Genomic DNA, 22,539 nt, shown 5'->3' on the forward strand with positions numbered 1-22,539 from the left:
AGAGAGCCAAACACGAGGATTTTCACAACGCGCATTACAGAGCACAATTCCTGTACGACCAAGGCATATTTAGTAAGACGTTTCCGACATAACTAGAAAAAAAAAAATCTGTTAAGATATAAAAATAATTTAAAAAAAGGAATGTGAATGAGGTTATGGTATCATTAACAGAAAATTTTAGAAGAGTTAGAGTACAGAGGACAGGTGGAAAGAAACAGCCAACTTATCCTGTGAATAACGCCTTTTGGATGGGAAGACTGCAAAAAAGAGCAGGAAGCCCATCAGGGCAACTGCAGCAAGACTGAAATACGGCAGAACCTCACAATTTACGTTATTTTCTCCCCTAGATCTCCCGTGGCTCTGAAAATACGAACTCCTTGGGAATAAGGCACGTCCTCCGTCTGCACTGCGAGCTTTCCAGACGAGCCAGCAGCAGAGGTAGGAAGGTGAGCACGGAGAGGCATCAACAGGTCCCCCGAGGGGCAGCACAAGCGGCCTGCTCTGCACGCAGCCCGCCACCTCCCGAGGGGAGGCCGCCTGCCCGGGGCCGGGGCAGCCGAAGAAGAGGCAGAAAGGCCGCAGGAAGCTCCCCCCCGGCCGCTCGGGGGATGGCGAAGGGACGCCCGGAGGCCAGCCGCAGCCCGGCAGCCCCCCGGGACGGCCGGAGGAACCGGCGAGGAGCTGCCGGAGCGCCCCGAGGCCCGGCCGAGACAGGGCAGCGCCGCGAGCCCCAGGCCCGAGCGGCTCCCCCCGGCCCTCGGGACAGGCCCCGGCTCCCCCCCCGCTAGGCCCGGCCGGGCCTCGGGGCCTGGAGCGAGGCGGCGAAGCCCGAGCCGGAGCTCGGCCCGCAGGGGGTCGGTACCTGGACGGGTTCCTGCAGCACCGTCATCCTGCTCCCCCGGCCTCCTCCGCCTCCTCCTCCGCCGCCGCCGCCTCCTCCTCGTCGTCGTCGTCGCCGAGCCCGGAGCGGGGCGGCCGCGGCCCCGGCCCCGCCTCAGTGCGCGGCCCGGCGCGGCACGGCCCGGCCCCTGCTCATTTGAACTCCCAGCGACCGTTACCGGGAACGAGGTGGGCCGAGGCCGCCCGAAGCTGGCGGCGGAAGCAGCCGAAGCTGGCGGCGGAAACAGCCGAAGTTGCTGACGGAAATAGCCGAACCTGCTGGAGGAGCACACGGAGCGCCCCGCGGAAAGAGCCGAAGCTCCTCGGCGGAAAGAGCCGAAGCGCCCCGCGGAAACAGCCGAAGCTGCTGGCGGAACACACGAAGGGCTCCGCGGAAAGAGCCGAGTGCTGGCGGAACGGCCTCGCTTAGCGGAGCCGCTCGAGTGGTTCCGGAGATTGCCGAGCTCTGTGGCGGGGCGCGGGGGGCGCTGACCCCCTCAGAGCCGGGCGGTTTTTGCCCCTCACAGCCAGCAGGGCGGCGGGTGCCTCCGGTCCTCTTCCCTCGAAATGCCACCACAGGAGATTAAAGCTTGCGTTTTGTACCAAAAGATGGGGTTCTTGGGGTGTCTTGTCTGTCAGGAAGCCTCGGCAACCCTCACCAGCGGCCTGGGGTCTCCCTCACACCATGTCCACAGGGGCAAGGGGGGTAACTTGACAACGGACATTTCAATCTGTGTGAAGGTGCCAGTTTGCCTCCAATCACCAGGTACAGGGAGGGCTCTCTTCCTTTCCCAAAATAATGGAATAAAGATGCACAGCTACACTTCAGTTTATTAAAAATATTCACCTATCTTTAGCCACCTGCAGCTCACAGAGACCGTCCTCCAACACCCTTCACAGGCTTCCTGTAATAAAACAGCCACACACCACCAACATACACACACCCCACTGTTCACAGGCTCTCTGCTCCCTCCTTCCTCTTACACTCACGCTCAACTCCTTGAAGGACAGATCCTGGCACCCGCCGATGCGCTGCTGAGCACGGCAGAGCAGCTGTGGGAGCAGGAGGTTGCTCCTTTACACAAGAATAAAGCTCTGTGCACGTTGCTTATGTTGAGAAGTTGTGTGGAGAGCAGGAAGGCTTGGTCTGCCTGCTTCCCCAGTCCCTTTGCAGGTCTCTGCATTTCTGAAAAGCGTATTTACAGGTTTGCTATCGCTCCAGCAAATCTGCAGGTGTTTGCTTTCAGGGTGTGGGCAGGCTGGCACAGAAAGAAAAAGCTTGCTTCAGTCCACGACCTGGAACAAATAAAACGAAGCAGTGCTCTCCCCAAGGACAGATACCTGGCTCCCTACCAGGGTGATTTGAGCCATTTTGCCCCAAACACGGTGAAGTGTTTCCCTCCCCGAAGGGCCTTTGGCATCACCAGCCGTGATGATGGTGACGGTGGTGTGTGCATACGTGGGTGTGCGTGCGCGAGGCTGCATTTTGAGGCATGCAGTCCATCCTCATCACCCTTATCACAATCTCTGCCCTGCCATGTGCAGCTGATAACTCCCCAGGAGGAAAGCTGGCTCCATCTGTCTCTCCCGTTTCACGGAGGCAGCGCTGACTTTCCTGACATCCAGACCGTCTTTGGTATGAGTCTGCCTTATCACAGGCTGAGGAGATAGAGCCACAGTCTCTCCTTTGAGTGGGGGAGTATTTTTACTTCTTGGAGTCTCCTGGACTCCAAGTAAAGCATCTGAAATATGAAAGAGCACAGCACGTGACCATTGTCTTGGGACATCTCAATTTATAGGGATGCCTCTAGCCCTGAAGTGCAGTTCTGCATATAAGGTCACTCGCTGGTGTCAACAGATGCTTTGTGTAAATGTCCATGGGACTAAAACTGTCTGTTCCTCGGCATCCTCTTCTTTTCCAAAGGAGGCAGGGCACAAAGGCACATGCAGAGGTACACAGCTGTACAGATCCAGAGCTATATGCTGCACCTGTTCAAGTGCATCGTTCCAACCTGCTTCAGCACAAATCAGCTTTGTTTTACCCTAAAGAGACAGAACAGGTCCCCAGAGGGAAGCATGGTTGACTTACCCCAGGAGTGCTTCAAAGGCTGGATTTCTCAGCCCTTGCATTTTTATCTAGTTCTTCCCATCATTTTCCACTGCTCCCTTTCTGTCTGTCTGCAGGAGTCTCTGTTTTTCATTTAGTGTCATCCCTATCTGCACAGAAGCTGGGGGCTTGAATGCAAGGCGTGCACTCTGCATACGGGAGCAAGAGCAGGGCCTCCTGACTTGCCAGGGCAGGCACATCACAGCTAGCGGGGTCACCGGCCTCTGTTGTGCATTTCCCCTGCAGGTTGGGGCAGGTCCCTCGCCTCTGCGCCGTTCCTGTCTGTAACAGCACGTTCCTCTGCAGGAGCCAACGCCACGGTGGTGGCAAGGGCAAATGTGACCCCAGCGTAAGTGCAGCAAGCAGTGTCCCTTCTCGCCCTGTCACCACGGTCCTTTACCAGGTTAGAACACATGTAGTACGCTAAAGGCATGAAATGCCCCGATTCTCCCTAGTGGGAGCTGTAGAAATACCACGGACAGGAGCTAAAAATCTAATCTCACACCTATAAACAGCTTATGTTGCTTTTTACAAGCATTTCTATCAAGCAGTGGGAATTGAAAGCAGCTGTTACTCAGTCACTGCACAGAAATGAGCAAGTGGCAGCTGAAGGCAGCCACGGCAAAGCAAAACACCTCCAATTTCTAGTCCAAGCCATGGCGTGAGGACAGGGGAATATGGAGCAAATCAAAGGAAAGCATTATCTGCTCCCAGGTGCTCTGCTGATGGGGGGCTGAGTTATCTGTCATGAATTATTCACCACTTCTAAGGACACTAGGATGATTTTCTGCAGGTAGGAAAAGAGCTGGCAGCTCACGTCACACAGCCCCCAGGGAGCTTCTGGCTGCGGACATGCTGTCCGCCTGTACAGGACCATACAGAAAAGAAATAATGTTGTTAATGCTTTCTCTGTTTAAAAAAAAATAAACAAAGAAATAAATTGAAAAGAGCCTCTGGGCTCCTCTGTCCCTTTTCTGGCTGGGACAGGCGGATCAAGGAGAAGGTGCCCGCTGCTCTCTCCTGTGATGGGGGACAGCAGCAGGACCAAGCAGGTCCCTCCTCTCTTCGTGGTATGGTTCAGCCTGGACCTGGACAGAGTGCTCATGGAGCACCGTGCTGTAGGGTGGATGGGCTACAGGTCCAAAAAAAGGCCTGGTTTTAACACAGAGAGGTGTGTCCTAAGAACAGGGGGTCATTGCATGCAGCCTGTCCCTCACTCTCACTTTGCTCTGAGCCTTCAAACCCCTAGTAGCAAGACACGGCCAGCTGCTGGCCCCACGTTGAGGGTGGGTGATGAGCAAAGACCCTCACGCCTGGTCTGAATTCCTCCCTCACTTCTAGAGGTCACGAAGCCTTCCCATGCTGCGAGAACATCCCACCAGCTCCAACCACGGGTACCCCCAGTCTCCCCATCCACTGCTCCACTGACCAGACCAAAGCCACAGGTAAGGAAGGATGGAATGAGATTTAATGAGATAAATGTCACAGGAAAAACCTGAAAAGAATAATTTAGAGTTTAAAACCAAGTCGTGGACTTATCCCGTTGTATACCGAGGCTTGGGCAGATGCACGGAGGCTAAATCTGCGCTGGGGCTCGTGTGGAATGTTCTGCCAACAGGGGACATCTGGGGAAGAGGGGATGCGGACGCAGGAATCTCACAGTTCGTGGTGCTCAGGTGGGTTCCAACATTTCCGAGAACCTGGGAGACAATCATGAGAGGGCTTAATGCAACGAATCCGTGCAACGAGAGCGCCGCTTCCCAGATAAACCCCAAATGTCAATAACCATAATTCCATGCCATTAAAAAAAAAAAAAAGTTTCATGCAAATAGTTTTGGGTAGAATTGCATCTCCCTGGCAGCATTTGCCACCCAGCTGCCCGTATTGCTGAGCTGATGAACAGGAGCCGGAGAGAAAGGGATTGAAAACAAGATAAAATGGGCATCGAACATTCAAAGTTCAGACTTCTGTCTGCCTTGGCTTTAACCTTCTGATGCTTAAAGAGATTTGCAAAGGGAAGAAATAAAAGAGATCTTTAAATGTTTAATTTGTGTATTTAGCAGTTTCTGAAGGTCTTTTTTTTTTTTTTTTTTTCCCTGCTGCCCTCTGCACAGCTGAGGAGAGGAAAAATGCTTAAGAAAAAAAAAAAAAGCGAGATAAAAGCATAAGAAACTGGCAGGGGTGAGTGGGGCCAGCTCTTAGTAATTTGGATTTTCTTTTAAACTGAATACATTTCAGAGGAAAAGTTCATCCTGAAAGACACTTGTTTATCTGTTTTCCTCAGGCAGCCTTAGAGGAATGCAAAAAGCTTAACAAGCAGCAAGGGTACGTTTTCCATATTCTTTCTAATGTTAATGGGAATGTTGGTATTTTTTTAAGCATTAACAAGGAAACTTCTGAACTACTGTGCTAAGTAGTTAATATTTTAATATTTTCTTAGCATCTAGTCAGTCACAATTTTTAAAATATTTATGTCCACCAGCATGAGTTACACGTGCAGGTTTTTTAGGCAGGGCTTCCAATGTCAGAGCAAAGAGGGGAGACCCTGATGGACTCACCTGAAGTTGGACTCAGCCAGACATGATGTGCTTGACAAAAGCTGAGGAGGAAAGGAGAAGTGAGAGCACAACCCTGCTGGGAGCTGGGGGGCAGAGGTCCCCAGGGCACCCAGGGACAAAGGGGACTTGCCTTGGCAGAGATGCTCTGCCAAGACCACGATATCTCCTTCTATTCCCACTTTCCACCCCAAACCCATCTGGAGAGACACCAAACCCCTCTTGGAGACAAGCCAGTCCCACTATTCCCAGTTTTCTGAGGCCGTGGGGAATGGATACCCTCTTTTCCTCAATGCTCTCCAATTTTAGGGGTTCCCAGAGTTCATGCCAGACTTTCGCCCTCTTGGAGCCACGAGCAACCTGCGTCTCCAAATGTTCCCAATTAGTTTCTGCTGTGAAAGATGCTGGCTTTGTTTATTTTTGATGGCTTGCAGCAAAACAGTGCCAGCACTGGGGATAAATCTGTCCCGAAGCCCTTCGAAACATGCTGTCTTCAGCAGCCTTTGCTGGAAATCACTGGCACAACCGCTGTGTTCCCACCCAAGTTGGGATCCCATCTCACATCTCTCCTTGAAGAGGCTTTCGAGGGTGGTCCACACCTTCCTCTCAGTGATCCCCAATGTCCTCACACATTTTGTGCCCTAGGACAAGATCGCTGTGTCTGGGACAACCCCAGCAGGAACCTCTTGCTCCTACCTTCATAGTTGATACAGCCATTGGCATCTTCTTGCCCTGCCATGAGCTGCTCCACCTCGCTTTCTGTCATCTTCTCCCCTGGAGGAGGAGGATGGAGAGGTGAGGGGACGGCTGTGGCCCTGCTGTGACCCTCCTGTCCTTCCAGAGAGCCAAAGCCACCAGTAAAGGAAAAGGGGGTTAAATAGGTGGGAGATTGTGCAGAGAAGACCAAGGTGTGGCCATTGTCTGACAGTCGAGGAAGATGTGGACTCTCCAGCTCACTTGGGTCACGCATGAAGCTACGGCTTCAGATGGAAAAGCCACGACTTTGGGAGCCATCAACTCCTACAGAAGCCTACAAGCAGCAGGGTCTCTCCAGCCAACAAACCCAAGCTATTTGCCCCAGAAGAGCTCCCGGGTGGCCCGTGGCCTGCTCCCCTCCCCAGGCAGCCCGTACCCAGCGTGACCAGCACGTGGCGCAGCTCTGCCCCCATCACCATCCCGTTGCCCTCCTTGTCGAAGACGCGCAGCCCTTCCACAAAGTCCTCGAAGGTGCCCTGCTCCCTGTTGCGGGTGAAGTGCTGCAGGATGGGGAGGAAGGTCTCAAAGTCCAGCACCTTTGTGTTCATTTCTGAAAGGGGAGGAGGAGAAGAGGTCAGAGATGAACCCTATTAGGCTGAACTCACCCTCTGAGGACCTCCTGCTTAACCTTTCTGGGTGTCATTTCCATCTGAGAAGACCCACAAGGTGATGGGACTGTTAGGACGTTATACTCAAGACGGGAAGATACAAGGACTAACTATCAGCTGGGGACTGCACACGGGTTGCTGGTATTAGCCCAAAATTCAAACCAGGGGGTAAGTCCTCAGCCACCAAAGCAGCGTGGCTGCAGTGGGACTGGCTGGGTTGCACTGCTTTGCAGTTTTCCAGCTCAGGATCCAGTCTGCTTGCATCAGCTGCCACCGTCCCCAATGCGGACAGCCTGTCCCTTAGGTCAGTCATGGTACAGGGCTGGGTGGGAAGAAATTACGCAGGAATGAAGCCTCTCTGCATCATTTTCTTTCTAATTTCTTCGTCTTGCAGGGTTCCAGGGGCTATGTCCCTCCACTGTCTGTCTGGGTTTGCGTATCCCACCCTGTCCCATGGCCCCGGTGTGCTGTTACCTTCTGGTTTGGGCTTGCCCAGCACCTTCAGCACCTCTGCATTGGTGGGGTTGTGACCGAGCGCCCGCAGGACGTCCCCGCACTGCGCGTAGCTGATCTGCATGGCCCCCGTGGGCGTGCGGTCGAACAGGCTGAAGGCTTCCTTGAACTCTGCAGGGAGGAAGAGCTCAGCTGCCCCCTGCCTGTGCCGGCCCCGTGTCCCACCCTACCAGGAGCAGGGTGGCCAGGAGAGGGTGGGACACGCGGGAGTCCCCATACGGAGCTGGATGGATGAATCCTGCCGGGGTTCCTGCACCACCTTGTGCTGGCAGCACCAGCTGCAGGCTGCTGTCCTCGCTGCAGATCATCCCCTTTGCTCTTCCCCTTCTTGACTCAGGCCTCCTGGGGACCCCACGACCCTCCCTCCGCACCCCCACCATGCCCACAGCGCCCCATCTGCTCCAGACCCAGCCATGCAGGCACCGCAAGGCACTGCTCGTGTTCAGGTAGGGTCACCACGTCCACCCAGCCTTGCACCTTACACCAGCCCTGCTTGGGAAGACACAGGAGATCCATTTCTGAGCTCAAATTATCACCCCTTTGAGCGTTACCTTTTACCTGCAGGAAGAAGGCCTAAATTAGGAAGAATTAGGGTCTCCCTCCTCCTTTACACGATGCTTTTTACCTTCCTAACCTACTGCTGGATTCTCTCTTTGGTCCCCATGTTGCCTACATGGCCACCAGATGTTGACTGCATGGCCAACCATGCTCCTCTGCAGCTCAGAGCCTCATCACTGCCTCCCCCAGAAGGCTTCTCCCCTCCAGCAGGCTCCTTGCTGGCATTGAGGTGCAAAACGTGGAGAACCCAATTCTCCAGGAACCCCCCAGCTCCTTACCCTCCTGGGGCGAGCCAAGGGTCCTGAGCCTGGCGGCTGGTACCTGCCTCTCCATCTGCCCCTCATGGGCAGCGAGACGCTGGTTTTCCAGCACCAGATGCTCCACCAACTCCTGGCTTTCATCCTGCTGCCTCTAGACCCATGAGCCCACCTGAGCAGCTGACACTCCCAAGTGGGCAGTCGGCCTTTCCAGCCAGTCCACGTGGATGCTCAGAGCTGTGAGTTTAACGTCCATGGCTCTAACAAGCTCCAGATTCTGGTCCATCTTCTTCATGATGCCCAGCACTAGCTCGCTGGAAGCGGAGCAGCCGCTCCTCCCACTGGCGTGCGGGACGAGACGGTCGCGGTCTCCATGTGGGATCGGAGACGCGATGGTTTGGGATATATTGCTTTGGATTTGGTGGTTATCATTGCCTGGGGCTTTGAGTTTGCTACTTGGCATTTTTATATCTTCTGCTGAACTTCACCGTCCCCTGGATGTGTCCCCGTGGTGCCCATGGCATGGATCTGTGTCCCTGTAGGGCTGCCCAGCACCTTGGGGTGCTGCTGTTTGCCCATTTGACCTCACAATGGCTCTGCCTCTGCAGGTGGCATCTGGGGGGACCCAGGGAGGGCCAACACCACCTGCAAGCCCCTGGGCCAAGAGGACACTCGGTGATGTCCCCTCTTGCCCCAGCACCAAGGCCTGATAACCTGGAGCACATCACACGCTTGGGGACATTGCTGCAGCTTAAATCCAAATATCTTCCAAATCTCTCTCTTTCCTCCTTTCAAAACCCGGCCTGGGGGCTGAGCCTGCACAGCACTCGTCTGCTCCTCCCAGTACTCCCAGCAGGACGTGCCCTCAGATCTCGTCCCTCCCCTGGCCTACACCGAGGCACTGGAACTTCCCATGAGAGATGAGAACACCCAAGCCCCGCGCAGATCGGGCACGGGGCTGTCTCTGTGTCCCAAAGGCTGCTCCTGCAGTACAAACCCCAGACTGTGCACCAGGCTGCATCTCTCCCCATGAACAGAAAACACCTTTTCCCTTGCCGGGCTGTGAAGCTGGGATTATCCCGTTCATTTGGGGCGCCCTCAGTGCAGAGCAAGGAGCCAGGGGCTGCTCACTGCTCCCTGGTGTCTCAATCCCAGCCACATCCCTGAGCCAGCTCCTGGTCACCTCCTCTCCTGCCTCCTTTCCCATCTCCTGCTGCAGAAAAATCTGGAGGAGGGACTCCCCGTGTCTAATGCCATCTGAGGGGGGGGCGGTGCCCGCACTTACCTTCGATCTGCTCTGCCGTGAATTCGATCTGTCGGGAGAAGAGAACAAGCAGGGCATGAGGATGGTGCTGGGGGCAGTGAAGGGGCTCAGCCCTGCCTTTGGGCATCTCCCCGGGCTCTGCAGCCTGCTCAGGGTGGTGGCCATGCCCGTGCCGTGCCCATGCTGTGCCTGTGCCATGCCCGTGCCCGTGCCGTGCCCATGCCATACCCAGGAACACTCCCACCCTCATCACAGAACCAAAAACCCCATGGAAAGCACAGCCAGCAGCGGTGCAGCGGGCACAGGGAGGATGCTCAGACCACGGTAGGGTAGCACGGATGTCATTTCGAGGCTTGACCCCGAGTTCAAGTGATTAAGCAGCCTCTGTGCTGAGCCTGCTCTTAACAACCCCCCTGCCGCAGCTTGGGCTTAAAAATGTAACCGTAACCTGGGGAATCGCGGCAAAAATGAGCTCCCGTTGTGGGGACTTGGATAAAAGGTGCCATCCCATGGAGGAGGCGATGAGGGGGCAAAGTGCTTTAGGATGCAGGCAGCGGGTGGCAGAGATGCTTTTAGAGCTGTGGGGGCCCCGGAGCTGCTGCAGGGCATTCAGCTCCGCAGCCCGAGCCAGCGCGATTTCCTCGGCTCCGGGGCACGCAGGGCTGGATGGGGGAGGATTAAACCCCCCCGGCGAGGAGAGCATCGCTGCCAGCTCGCTGCATCAATGCAGTGGGATCGTTTTCCCCTCCCAACCCCAGCTCCTAGATGGAAGGGCTGACGCCAACTCGCGTGGTGCCTCGCATCGCCCGCGCCTGGCGGGCGACAGCACGATGGAGGCACGCGATGCCTCCATCCCTCGCTCACCTTCACGCTCCTGGGATCGAAGGCGAGCTCCCTGGGCACCTCCGGGGCTGCAGCCGCTTTGGCTGCATCCTTTTTGGGGTCGGGTTTTTTGAGCGGCATCTCGCTGGGAGCTTTGCAGAGGTTCAAGGCTGAGTCCTCCGGGCTGGCGAAGCAACGGAGCGGAGGGCTGAGAGGCAGGGGCTGCTCCTTCCCTTATAAACCCAGCCCTGTCCTCACCCCGCAGGGGCAGGCCAGCTGCTGGAGCAACTGCTACTTACTATAAAAGGAAGAAAACTCAAACGAGAGGGGCCCCAACTCGACAATTGCCCATTGTCATCGGCTCCCGCGCGGCAAAGCCACCAGCCGTGAGAGGGGGGATGTCCCCCCCAGCACCTGCGCCGGGTGGGCTGCACGGGGGCCGCTCGCTAAAACAGCTCCAGAAACCTAAATACAGACAGCTCTGGGTGCCTAGCAAGGAAAAAGCAACGTGGAGAAGGTGCTGGAGGGGCTACGTGGCCGTGCTGTGGGTAGAGGACACGTTCGCCTGCACCAGGGTGGCTAACAAGGGCGATGCAAACAGTGTGACCCTTAATTCATCAGCTCAGGATCTTTCCCCCTGCACTCCTGCACATCCCCATCGCAGCCTGCGGTGCTGGATGTGCTGCTTTGGGCGCTACCTGGACAGGGGAGATTTCCAAAAGTGGCCTTGCTTTTTTTGGGAGGGGAATAAAAATGAAAAGTCCCACCCCTATAGCGAGGGATAATTCTGGCAGCTGGGAAGTTCCTGCAAAAAGAGCCAGAAGAAACCATCGAGGTTCAGCATCCTGGCAAACGGTGCTGGAGGGGCAAACCGAGAGATCCTAAACCACCACCTTAAATGCAGCCAGGCTGCAGCAGAGCGTGGGGTTGCACCGAGAGCAAAGTGAGACCTGTTTTTTTTTTTTTTTTTTTTTTGGTAACAGGAATGGGGAGAAGCTATTTACAAGAGATGGGAGCACAACCCTGCTCGGGAGATGCTGCACGGCCTCGTTGCTCCCACGCCCGCCTGGGCTGGGCTGCAGGGACGGCTGCGAGCCGCTGGGTGGAACAGGATCCTGCGGGATGGATCCTGCAGGATGCGCACAGGGTGCGAGCCATCGCACTGATGCATATACCCCTGTGTGTGTGTACGTAGGTATACAGAATGCAGCTGTGTGCGTGCTCTCGGGAGGTATTTTCTAGGCTCGAGGCTCTGTCTCACCCCCAGGCTGTGCAGGAGCCGGGCAGCTCCTCCGCTTTGTGCCATTTCTCTGATCCCTGCGGAAAATGAAGGGCTCAGGGAAGATGCACACATGAGCAGGGAGGTCTCCGGCTGTAAATACTGAATCCCCTTCTTCCCATAAGGCAGAAAATTACCCTAGAAATTAAATTCTGAGCATGGCAGCTTTCAACTCCACTTTAATTCCTAGGGTAATTTTCCATCTTCTGTAAAGATGGGGGGGTCCTCACCCTGCACCCAGAGCCCCCACTTTGGCCTCTTTTTTGCCAAAACGCTGCTCAATGCTGAGCTGCTGCCAGCCGGGTCATGGAGGTCTTTTGGCAGGAGGGAGCAGCTGAAAACTGCTGGGAAATTTGCTGTCTGCCATCGTCTCATGACTGCTGGAACGGATTTGGGGTCTGACCGGGCTGCGTGATGGGGCTGAGTGGGTGTCATTTGCGATGATTGCTTTCCCGATCTCTGCATAATAGAGTGAGCAATTTAGCAGAAAACAACATGTTTTGCTCGTTGCAAACTCTGAGTCTGGGTCAGGTTTCGCCTGCGGTGGGAATCAAATCGCCCCGGAGCTTTGCTGCCTCCCCCTCAGGCAGCATCGATCCCGATGCTCTGCGAAACACGGAGCCCGTTCCAAAATAACCTCACCTGAACCCCATCTGCACTCCCCGGGAGCTTCTTGGCCAGAAATCGGCACCCAGAAGAGCCTCCAGAAAACATTGCTCCTGCAATTTAACTACTTAGCCCTTTTCTTGCCCTAAAACCCAGGCAACATCCAGATGAGCCCCTTGGTGAGGGAGACACCAAGCTGGGGTCAGCACCCACGCAGCGCTTGGGCTGGGGGCTAAATAGGGCTGGGGTGATGGGCAGCTGCCAAACCTGCCCCGATCCCTCCATTACAGCTGCTCGACGAGGCAGGGGAAGCGACCCAGAGGCTTGCTTTCCTCTCCGATTTAATCCGAGCCAGCAGCAGCACCTCCCGAGCCCTGTCACTGGGATTTGCTTTGCTCTCCCAACTCTCTGCTCCGGTTTTGCTTGCTGCAGGAGCCGGGCAAAGCCTGACCTCCTCCAAGCAGCGGGGAGGCTCCTGGTTAGGACCAGAGCGAGCCCCCCCCCGCCTGGAAAACCCAGAGGGAGGCCCCAGGGGGCTCTGCCCCGTGCGGGATTTTGCCATTTACGGAGGCAGCGATAGCTGCACCCAGCCATGGATTGCATGGGTGAAGCACTGGGCTGGGATCTTGAAATTCCCAGGGTTTTGCGCCGGGGTTTTGAATTTCAGCCTCATCCCACTGAGGACAACCTGCTCAGGAGTTGGACTTGATGATCCTTGTGGGTCCCTTCCAACTCGGGATATTCTATGATTCTATGCTCAGGGAGGGAGGACTCCCCGCTTTGTGCCCCCATTTCCCCAGGGGGATGCTGGGGGGACACGAGGTGTCCAAACCAGTGGGGTGGTGGGAACAAGCCGGGTGTATGCACGGTCCCAAAATGCAGGGGCCAGCCCTAGGGCCTCCCCATGGGGATACAGGTGACGAGGGAGCTGCAGCTCCTCCACCCCACAGCTCCCCTGGGCACGGCCACGCAGCGAGGTCCTGCACAAGCACCACGGGCGCGTGTCCTGTGGGGCACGGGACCGATGCCGACGCACCTCCCCAGTGTACGCCCCAACACCAGGAGAAGGAAAAGGGTTAAACTGGCGTCTGCCTCAAAGACATCCCAGCTCCAGCACCGGCAGCAAAGCAGTGAGGATGCTCACGTGTGGCACCCTCTGCCTCCCCACCTCCAGGCGCACTTACTGGGATTTTCCCAGTCTGTCGGCTCCTCGGGACCAGTCTGCTGCTGGAGGCGGCAGGGGGATGCCGTGACAGCTGAAAAATGAGCCACCGGGCAGCGAGAGGAGTTCTGAAAGGAGGAATCTGCCTTGACTGAGGAGGATTTTAGCACCTAGGGCTAAGCCAATAAAGCTCGGCCGTCCCCATCCCGACGGGAATTGTTTGCTCACGCTCCGGGAGCTGCTTAAAGCAGCGGAGACGCGGAGAACGAACAGGAGCAAGTGAGGTGGGGGGAGACCCCCCATGCGTGGCAAGCCTGCGAGCATCCCATAGTGCTGCCGGGACCGGGGCTCGCCCCGAGCCCCCAGGGACACGCTGTGCCCCTGCTGCCACCTCGCCTCGATGGGGACCGCAACCGGGAAGGCGCTCGCAGAAGATGCTCTGCCTCGCCGACCGCTCCAGCTCTCTTTGTAGCCCGTGGGCTGGCGGAGATTGGTGGTGCCCGGACGGCTGCGCCCAGGCGAAGGCTTTGCTCTCTCCACCCCTCAGTCCCTGAGGACCCCGGCGGGACCATGGTGGCATCGGGCTCCGGGGGAGGCGTTGTGGTGGCCCTGCTCTGCTGCTGCCTCCTGAGCTCTGCCTGGGCTCTGGTAAGTCCGCGCGGCCCCGGGCTCCTCCAGGCCCGCCGCTCTGCTGCCTTCAGGTATCGCTGATCGCCTCCGGGCAACCCACACCTCCTGCATCTGCACTCCCGCTAAAAGCTTTTCAGCAGCCATGGGGACACCGTGATGGGATTTTTTTAATTTATTTTTTTCATTTCTTGTACGTGCCCAGGGCAGGGCTCGCAAGGGACCGGAGGGACCCAGGCGAGTTCCCGTTAGCGCTGGTGAGGCTGCAGGGCTGGCAGCAAGGGCAGAGCTGGAGGCACCCATGGCAGCGCCTGTCCCCAAAGCGCCCCCCCTTGCTGATGCACCCCCCTCTGTGCCTCCCCAGCCCCATTCTGCCAGCGCCCAGCATCCCAGCTCCTTTTCCTTTCCAAAGCTGCTGGTTTGCCCATCCCCTCTCCGAATCGCTCCCCTTATGGCTCTGCTCTTCCCATATCACTTAGCTCTACCCCCAGCCACCCACACCCAGCTCACCGGGGACAGCACGGTGCTGCGAGGCTGCGGCACCTTCGTTTCCAGCCTGGCTGCCCCGTTGTCTCTGCCCACCTCCTCCAGACGCACTCCGGGCCTCCCTGCTTGTCTCTTGCTCCGGCTTTGGCTCATTTCCCACCCGAGGACGCTCCTGCTTCGTGCAGGAGGGTGCAAAGAGTGCTCAGAGCAGAATTGAGCCAAGTTGCCATTAGGCACCGCTGGCCAAAGCCCCCCTGTGATGGGGGGGGTCCTCACCCCAGTTTTGTCTGGGCAGGTGGACCCCGACGACGTGCTCACGAAAGAAGAGCAGATTTACCTCCTGGTGGAAGCCAAGGAGAAATGTCAGAGGGACATAAAAACCCAGCTGGAGAAGATCAAAGGTAGCATCCTGACCCTGCGCATGGGGGGGCAAGCCTGGGGATCTGGCTATGTCACGGAAAACGCTGTCCCCTCCGATGGCAGCAGGACGGGGCCAAGGGGACCTGCAGCTCCTGGGGACCACAGGGTCCTGGAATGGATTTGTGCAGTTCCTGGGTGTAATTAGGGGATAATCAAACCCTTACACTGATGAACCAGCACTGGCTGCACTGCGCAGCCCCATGTGCAGCACAAACAAGAGCTCTGGGATGGGGATGGGGATGGGGATGGGGGTGGGTCCCCCTGCTCTGCAGATGAGGGGTGATGGCATGGCAGCACACTTCCTCGTCTTGGTTTGGGGCCCGGGGGGTCAGAGGCAGGATGAGGTGCTGTTTGGACACGGGGTGCGATGCGCCTTTGCTCCCTGGCCAGATACCAGCTGCCTTCCAGAGTGGGACGGGATTATCTGCTGGCCGGAGGGCTCCCCCAGCCAGGAGGTGGCCGTGCCCTGCCCCGACTACATCTACGACTTCAACCACAAAGGTGAGCGCTCGCGTCCGGACAGGACGTGAGCTCACCTCGGGGAGCCGCCTGCACCAAGCGGGGGTGCAGATGGGTTTCCTGTGGGTTCTGCTGCTGTCACAGCACCCACCGCGTTCCCAGGTCATGCCTACAGGTACTGCAGTGCCTATGGGACGTGGGAGATGGCTCTCAGCCTCAACAAGACCTGGGCCAATTACACTGAATGCGCTGTGCTCTTCTCCTCTGAGAGCCGGAGCCGTGAGAAGGTGACCTTGCTTGTCGGAGGCGCTGGGAAAGGGACTGGGCTGGGGACCAGGGGAATGGCTGGGACTGGGGGCTCCCCAGAACAAGCTCTGCTCCTCCCGTGCTCTCGGCCTGAAGGCAGAAAGGGTCCTGGGCCGTGGGAGAGGCGTGGAGCAGAGCCCTTCTCTTCCAGGAGGTGTTTGAGCGCCTGCACCTGATGTACACCATCGGCTACTCCATCTCCCTGGCCTCCCTCATCGTCGCCGTCTGCATCCTCTCCTACTTCAAGTAAGGAGGAGCTGAACCCCATCCCCACGGGGGGAACAACCACGTCCCCATCTCCGGCACGCAGCACCTGGGGGGAGCAGCCCTGTGGGGCACCAGCACCACCCCAACCCCAGCACAAACCTCAGAGCATTTCCCAGAGCCCTCAGACACGTACTGGTGACCAGTACAACCAGCTCCTCGCTCCTGAAGGGGGATGAAACCCCACTCGTCCCCCGAGCTGCCTTTTGTGCCCACGGGGGGCTGGCATCTTGGGGCTGGCCTTCTCCAGGCCCCCCCCCTTGCCTGGTAGCCCACATGCGCTGAGCTTTTTGGGCAGCCAGGGCTGGGCTCGTGTCACCCCCTTCTCCGTAGGCGCCTGCACTGCACACGCAACTACATCCACGTCCACCTCTTCACCTCCTTCATCTGCCGGGCGGTGAGCATCTTCGTGAAGGACATGGTGCTCTACTCGGCCAGCGAGACGGAGAAGCTGCGGGAGGACGACTTCAAGGCAGAAATGGGCTCCTCGCCAGGCCAACGGAGCCACCTGGCAAGTGGTGCATGGAGACCAGGGGCAGGAGCAGGGCAAAGGGGGATTTAGGAGCCCTGGTGCAAGGAGATGTAGGGCTGTGACACTCTGTGATGCCACTAGAGAGGGGAGGGAAAAACCCCGAGGAGATGCAGCTCTGGTGGCCGGCAGCTTTCAGGGAAGGGTCTGACATGGGCACCTCTCTGCCCGCAGGTCGGCTGCAAGGTGGTGGTGACGCTCTTCCTCTATTTTCTGGCCACCAACCACTACTGGATCCTGGTGGAAGGTCTCTACCTGCACAGCCTGATCTTCATGGCCTTCCTCTCCAACAAGAGCTACCTGTGGGTCCTCATCATCATCGGCTGGGGTAAGCTTGGACCCCAACCCAACCCTGCGAGGAGCTGGGGCGCTGAGCAGCACCGATTGCCAAGATAAGGGCAATGGGATGCAGAGCAGCTGCCAGAAACCGATTCAGGCTGCAAACGTGGTGTCTCAGCTGTGCTCCTCACCCCGGTTTGTGTCCCTCCAGGTCTCCCTGCTGTCTTTGTGTCTGTCTGGGCCAGCGTGCGGGCCTCCCTGGCAGATACGCAGTACGTAGCTCCTCCTTCACCAGCAGTCCTTTGGGGAGGGAAAGCTTGGTTGCAAATGCTAGCAAGAAATCTGTGAGCACCAGAGCTTCTGGAAATGAAAAAATTCCAAAAAGAACAAGAGGAGTCAACAAGTATACAAGGCTTGTTTATAAAACTGTCAGTAATCTAGTCCAGTGATATCTTTGTTCTGCATGTGGAAGGAAGATGGATGCAGCTTTACATCATAAATTGATTGATAAATTGTGCCAAGATGAACACTAAGGGTATGTTCTAAAGTTAAGATTTTAAAAAGAGGAAGACCACTCCTCCACCAAGAGGAGGACTTACAGCAGGAGGTTTAGACAAGGAGCTCTCAGCAGGATTCAGGTTAATTAAAAACTGAATTGCCACAGAAAGATGTTTGGAGGTGTTTGTAACAGGGCTGCTGCTGGGTCAGGATTTACCCAAACTCCAGATTTCTCCCAGCCAGGCTCACTCAGAGATGGCAAAGAGGTGAAGGGTGGGAGGACAGGAGATGGGGATGGTGGCTGGTGGGGACAGGGACCATCAGCCAGAAGTTCTCCTCACCAGTGGCTGCAGGCGTCTCCAAAGGTTCTTCACCGGTCTCTTCAGGTGCTGGGACCTCAGCGCGGGAAACATGAAGTGGATTTATCAGGTCCCCATCTTGGCTGCCATCGTGGTAAGAGCCCCGTGGCTCCATTTCCCAACCCTTTCCAGGGAAAGGGGACTGGGAGCAACCCAGGGCTGATTGCTTGTGGTTGCTGGGCTGGGTCGCTGCAGGCAACAAACCCACGGTGGGCGTTTGTTGGCAGGTGAACTTCTTCCTCTTCCTCAACATCGTCCGGGTGCTGGCCTCCAAGCTCTGGGAGACGAACACGGGGAAGCTGGACCCCCGGCAGCAGTACAGGCAAGTGCTGGCAGCAGCAGGACCATGCCCCAGCCCTGGGCTGGCTCATTTAGGCGTGACGGTTCCCCAGAGGGCTGGGAACGAAGAGCAGAGATGCTGGAGTAGCTGCAGGAGCGAGGGAGGGTGGCAGCCAGCACTTTTGGCAGCTCGGTTTGCTTGAAACAGGAGGCTCGGGGTTCAAACCTTGCCTGGTCCCTTCCCTGAGCCGGGTGATGTGCGATAGCCTGCACAAACCAGGGCAGCAGCAGAAACTCCAGCGCCTGCCCTTCGCTGGGACGCTCCCCAACACCGGCAGCTCCGGGCTGGCTGGCAGGTCCCAGCTCACCGCCCCGAGTGTTTCTCCTCTCAGGAAGCTGCTCAAGTCCACGCTGGTGCTGATGCCGCTTTTCGGAGTCCACTACGTGGTGTTCATGGCCATGCCCTACACCGAAGTCTCTGGGGTGCTGTGGCAGATCCAGATGCATTACGAGATGCTCTTTAACTCCTCTCAGGTACGTTGCTGTGGGGCTGCCCTCCCTGCTCCCAGCACCGAGCGATGTCCACCCGGGCACGCACACGGCATCCCGGCTCAGGACTCAAACCCCACGTCCGTCTCTTTTGGCAGGGTTTCTTCGTGGCTTTCATCTACTGCTTTTGCAACGGGGAGGTAAGTGAGAAGTGCGAGCAGCTGAGCTCTGGGTCAAGCCCGTTTAGGGTCAGGGACCTTAACCCGCAGCCCCCGGCTTGGGATAACTGGAGGGAAAACTGATTCATCACTCTCTGTAGGCTTTGGATGGGAAAAATCTCTAGGAGTGAAAATGAAGGGAAGGGAAGGGAAGGGAAGGGAAGGGAAGGGAAGGGAAGGGAAGGGAAGGGAAGGGAAGGGAAGGGAAGGGAAGGGAAGGGAAGGGAAGGGAAGGGAAGGGAAGGGAAGGGAAGGGAAGGGAAGGGAAGGGCTGCCTGTTTTGCTCACTCTGCGCACCAGCAGCCATCTCTGATCCCTCCTTTAGGTGCAGGCAGAGATTAAAAAAGCCCATTTTCGGAGAAGCCTGGCACTGGACTTCAAGCAGAAGGCACGCGCCACCAGTGCGGTGGGGAGCTGCTACTACGGCGGGCTGGCCTCCCACGCCACCACCAGCTTCAGCATGAGCCTCGCGGGGCGAGCGGCAGGGAGCACGCAGCAGCGTGGGCTGCTGCTCCCTGCCCGTGCCAGCCTGCCAGGCTACATCCCCGGCTCCTTTGCCTTGGACTTTTTGCCCTGTCCGACCCAGGAGATGAGCCAGAAAGCCTGCGGGGAAACCACCGGGGACTTAGATGTGGATCGGAGTCACCCCAACCTGAACAAAGAGCTGGAGACGATGCTGTGAAGTTAACGGTGCATCTCCCAGCTGGACTGATCCTCACGCTCTGGGCTCCTTTTGTGCTTGCGTGGAGAGCTGGGGCAGGGGTCAGCAGCTGAATCAACACAAATCCCTCTGCCTCCCAGCCAGCATGCAAAGGGACCACGTGCTCCTGTTCCTTCTTGTACCTACCCAGCCTAAAAACGAGCTGGTTCAAAACCTCCTTTCCTTCCACGCGCAGATGAGTGGTGTAAGTGATGTCTGTGCATGCAAAGCCTTGAATTGTCACCAGGACACAGTCCTCCAGGCCCAATCTGACAGACTCTGACAGCCTGGAAGGCTACTTCAGCTCCAGCGCGTACAAAGCTGTGCCAACGACACCGCAGCCCTAAAGTCTGCCTCCCCTCCTTGGCACTAACTCCTGCGGTGTGCAGCCCGGGGCTGGCAGGGAGCGGTGCCTGCGGAGCTGCTCTGCGGCTCACCCTGCCCTCACCTGCATCCTTGCGTAGCTCCGCGGTGCTGTGAACGCCTACAGGCACTGCTCGGATACAAACAGGGGCACGGAGTCACCGGGACATGACGGGCTGAGGGAGGCAGACCATGCATTACAGCCTGGGAAGGGCGCAGCAAAATGCCTCAGTCCCCCACGCTTTCCAGCACGATCGCGTGGAAATGCAGAGACCACAGCATGCCAGAGCCTTGGCCCTGGGGTCTTTCTGCAAGCTAGTTAATAAAGAGACAGGCTGCAAGGCTTGCTTCCATCCACAAACTTCTTTACGGTCTCAGCAAATGGTTACAGGAGGAAGCAGAGGGGGTGAAGGGCTGGAAACCCAGCCAGATCTACCCTCGCTGCTCGCTGTTGGAGTGCAGTGACGCCTCCCAGCTCCCTCCTGCCCCCTTCGGTGACACACACAGTGCCTGGAAAACCTCAGCACCCAGCTGGGAAAAGGCATTCCTGAGGATATTGCGATGCCCTGCACAGACAATTCTCTCGGATGGTGAGGGAGCGGGGTGGGGGGTGATGATTACAATGTTGTTGGGAGAGGGGGTACGTACACCAGTTGAAGTTACATGGCATGTCGGTGTTTTTTTCCTACTTGAGACACATTCCAAGGCAGTAATTTCATAATAAAGCTAGCGACAGAGAACACGTAAATAATTCTGTGCATTTGCAGAGCTTTCCGGTGAAAGTCTAAGGTGCAAACTGAGCCACAAGGATTAGAAATCACTAGAGGAACCACCAGGCAGAGGGCCAGGAGGCCTGTCAGGGCAGGGACGAGGTTTCCTGGTCTAGAAGAAGATGGCACATCTGCATCACCCCCAGCCAAGAAAGCAAGTGCCCCGCTCTGGGGGACGAGAGGCAGAGGGGGCGACCGATGCTCGAGCAGAGGCAGGAGCAGGGTTGTACTTCCCAAACCTGAGCTTCCTGTCATTGATTTGCTCAGCTGAGTTGTGCTCCCGTCTGTTCAGAAGAAAGCACAGCCAGCCCCTGCAAGGAGAGAGGTTCTCTTTCAGGGTAGTTGGCATGCAGCTCACACTGCTACCTTGTTCTGTGGAAAAGGAATCAACCCCCCTTATGTACCTAACGGGGACCTGCGAACTGACATTTATAGCGCTCTGTCACCGATCAATATTTACTCACTCAATTCTCCAGAGGCTCCTGGTAGCTGAGAGAGGGGTGAGGAATTTCAGTAATCCTATCAGGACAGCAGAGGGATGCATTAAAAAGAAGGAGAAACCCACGCATATGCCACATACAGGCCAGTTCCCCATGGCAGCGACCTGAGACCAAGACAGGGAGGGAGCAGAGGGCAGCTTCAGACCACCAAGCTATTTTTTGGTTTTAAAACTCAAATCTTTAGTTATGCTGAGTGATAAACACTACGTGTGATAAGGAAAAAGGAACCCAGCAGTGGCTCCTAATCCCCTGCCGCATCTGCCCTAGAACAAGACATCATCCTCATCTTAATACTAAATATGCTGAAGTCTTCAGTTTTGCAGAGCTCAAACCAGTGCAAAGAGGTTTCTGCCTGGACTGTGATTAGGTAATTCAAGTGGAAGCCATTCTAAAACCTGTATTAGAGCTAGATAGCGAGGAGGCCCAAATAATCACATTGCTGTCTTCACTGAAACCAGGACATGTGCGAGTCAGATGACAGGACTGTGGCTGAGTTCCCTTTCCAGCTCTACAATGACTCCATGAAAGGCTGGGAGAAGCAATGTGTCCTGGACTGCACACTTCCACACTTGTAAAATGGAGAGAAATCTATTCCCCAGTAGGCTTTGAAGCTAAAATACGGCTTTCAAAACTGTGAGCGATGCTGAGAAAAACCACAGGAATTATTTTCTAAACTACAATCCAAAACTTCTGTTCAAAGAAAGGGATGCAGTCAGATCTCCGGCCACACAAATCGCTATCCAAATGCCAGAACAGCCAAAGGAAGAAGTGGAGAACAAAAAGCACATGCTAGATATTTTGTCCCAGTAATAAAACATTTACTAGAGCAAGCAGAAAGTAAATGCACAGCTGATAAAGAAAACATCACAATGTCACAAAAAACTGACAGTTTCTGATACTTCTCTCAGTAGAAACAAGACAGAGGTGGGTGCTGACATGTTTCAACAAAAGAGTTCTTCCTTACCTTTACGGTGCAAAAAAAAAAAAAAAAGTTAAAAAACAGGTAATACACACAATGAGTTAAAAACAGTCAAGCAAGATTTTACAGTTTTAACTACATGTGTCCAATATGGGGCGATATTTGAGCTGTTCCACTCCTTCAATTGCTTTTCAGGTTCTCCCTAAAGGCTTCTGAGCAGCAGGTCCCTGAATTTCTGAATGAAGCCTCTTCATTTGGCTTCACTTCATGAGGGGGAGGTGCCAGCCTTTGATTGCTGTGGCATATCTACATTTTGTTTCCCTTTTTTGTTTTTACTTTGAAGAAAGCAATCAGCCCTCTCAGAACAGAGGGTGCATAGGCACAGCAGAGAGACACGTTTGCTATGCAGGCGTCCACCAAAATGAAGGTTATTAGGAAAGAAGAGTTTTGTGGTTTGTTTGTTTTTTTTTACAAGAAAAGAAAAATACCTGGGGCAATGGGATTGGTGTACTGACCACAAAAAAAAAACCAGGGAGTTCATCCTTCACTGTGTGTGATGTCGTGGTTAACTGGGCTGGAGAAGGATCCCTTGAACAGCTTCGTAAGAAATTAAAGAAAAATCAACTTGCTCCATCCCCCCTTCCGCAATGTAAATTAATACATTCTTAATTGATGAGGAGAGACAGACGGGCCAATCTGGAGGCCAAA

General features: G+C 56.0%; 3 protein-coding genes across 11 annotated transcripts in view; 1 reads left to right on the forward strand and 2 right to left on the reverse strand.

The window, feature by feature from the left end:
* The window catches only part of CDC27 (cell division cycle 27), a 33,016-nt gene extending 31,837 nt beyond the window's left edge, over nucleotides 1-1,179 (reverse strand). For 2 of the 9 annotated variants that reach the window (XM_035567997.2, XM_035567996.2), the window contains exon 1: nucleotides 863-1,179. In XM_035567997.2, coding sequence (XP_035423890.1) covers nucleotides 863-889 — 27 coding nt within the window. In that variant the 5' untranslated portion in view covers nucleotides 890-1,179. The remainder of the gene's footprint in view (nucleotides 1-862) is intronic. The other 7 variants (XM_035568000.2, XM_035567999.2, XM_035568004.2 and 4 more) reach the window with 5 other exon arrangements.
* A 3,480-nt stretch (nucleotides 1,180-4,659) lies between these two features.
* On the reverse strand, nucleotides 4,660-10,460 carry MYL4 (myosin light chain 4). The gene is made up of 7 exons (XM_035568013.2): nucleotides 10,362-10,460; nucleotides 9,519-9,546; nucleotides 7,380-7,529; nucleotides 6,674-6,847; nucleotides 6,238-6,315; nucleotides 5,545-5,585; nucleotides 4,660-4,686 (listed from the first exon to the last, which is right to left on the reverse strand). The coding sequence occupies exons 1-6, from the start codon at nucleotides 10,458-10,460 to the stop codon at nucleotides 5,557-5,559; spliced, it is 558 nt and encodes a 185-aa protein (XP_035423906.1). The 3' UTR covers nucleotides 4,660-4,686; nucleotides 5,545-5,556.
* Nucleotides 10,461-13,936: 3,476 nt separating this feature from the next.
* On the forward strand, nucleotides 13,937-19,261 carry LOC118258932 (parathyroid hormone/parathyroid hormone-related peptide receptor-like). The gene is made up of 13 exons (XM_035568034.1): nucleotides 13,937-14,014; nucleotides 14,775-14,880; nucleotides 15,290-15,400; nucleotides 15,521-15,645; nucleotides 15,816-15,910; nucleotides 16,262-16,439; nucleotides 16,632-16,785; nucleotides 16,948-17,008; nucleotides 17,621-17,687; nucleotides 17,821-17,919; nucleotides 18,269-18,406; nucleotides 18,520-18,561; nucleotides 18,905-19,261. Exons 1-13 carry the CDS (start codon nucleotides 13,937-13,939, stop codon nucleotides 19,259-19,261), a joined length of 1,611 nt encoding a protein of 536 aa, XP_035423927.1.
* Nucleotides 19,262-22,539: the final 3,278 nt, after the last annotated feature.

This window comes from Cygnus atratus, chromosome 25 (genome assembly GCF_013377495.2).
Source record: "Cygnus atratus isolate AKBS03 ecotype Queensland, Australia chromosome 25, CAtr_DNAZoo_HiC_assembly, whole genome shotgun sequence".
NCBI lineage: Eukaryota > Metazoa > Chordata > Aves > Anseriformes > Anatidae > Cygnus > Cygnus atratus.

Bases quoted from the DNA above. Each gene is read 5' to 3' on its own strand.
- MYL4 (XM_035568013.2), bottom strand. From the start codon at position 10,460: ATGCCGCTCAAAAAACCCGACCCCAAAAAGGATGCAGCCAAAGCGGCT. The intron at 9,547-10,361 runs GTGAGCGAGGGA...TTCTCCCGACAG, and splicing joins TCGATCCCAGGAGCGTGAAG to ATCGAATTCACGGCAGAGCA. The intron at 6,848-7,379 runs GTAACAGCACAC...CTCCCCTTTCAG, and splicing joins GGGCAAGCCCAAACCAGAAG to AAATGAACACAAAGGTGCTG.
- LOC118258932 (XM_035568034.1), top strand. From the start codon at position 13,937: ATGGTGGCATCGGGCTCCGGGGGAGGCGTTGTGGTGGCCCTGCTCTGC. The intron at 16,786-16,947 runs GTAAGCTTGGAC...GTGTCCCTCCAG, and splicing joins CCTCATCATCATCGGCTGGG to GTCTCCCTGCTGTCTTTGTG. The intron at 17,688-17,820 runs GTAAGAGCCCCG...GTTTGTTGGCAG, and splicing joins CCATCTTGGCTGCCATCGTG to GTGAACTTCTTCCTCTTCCT.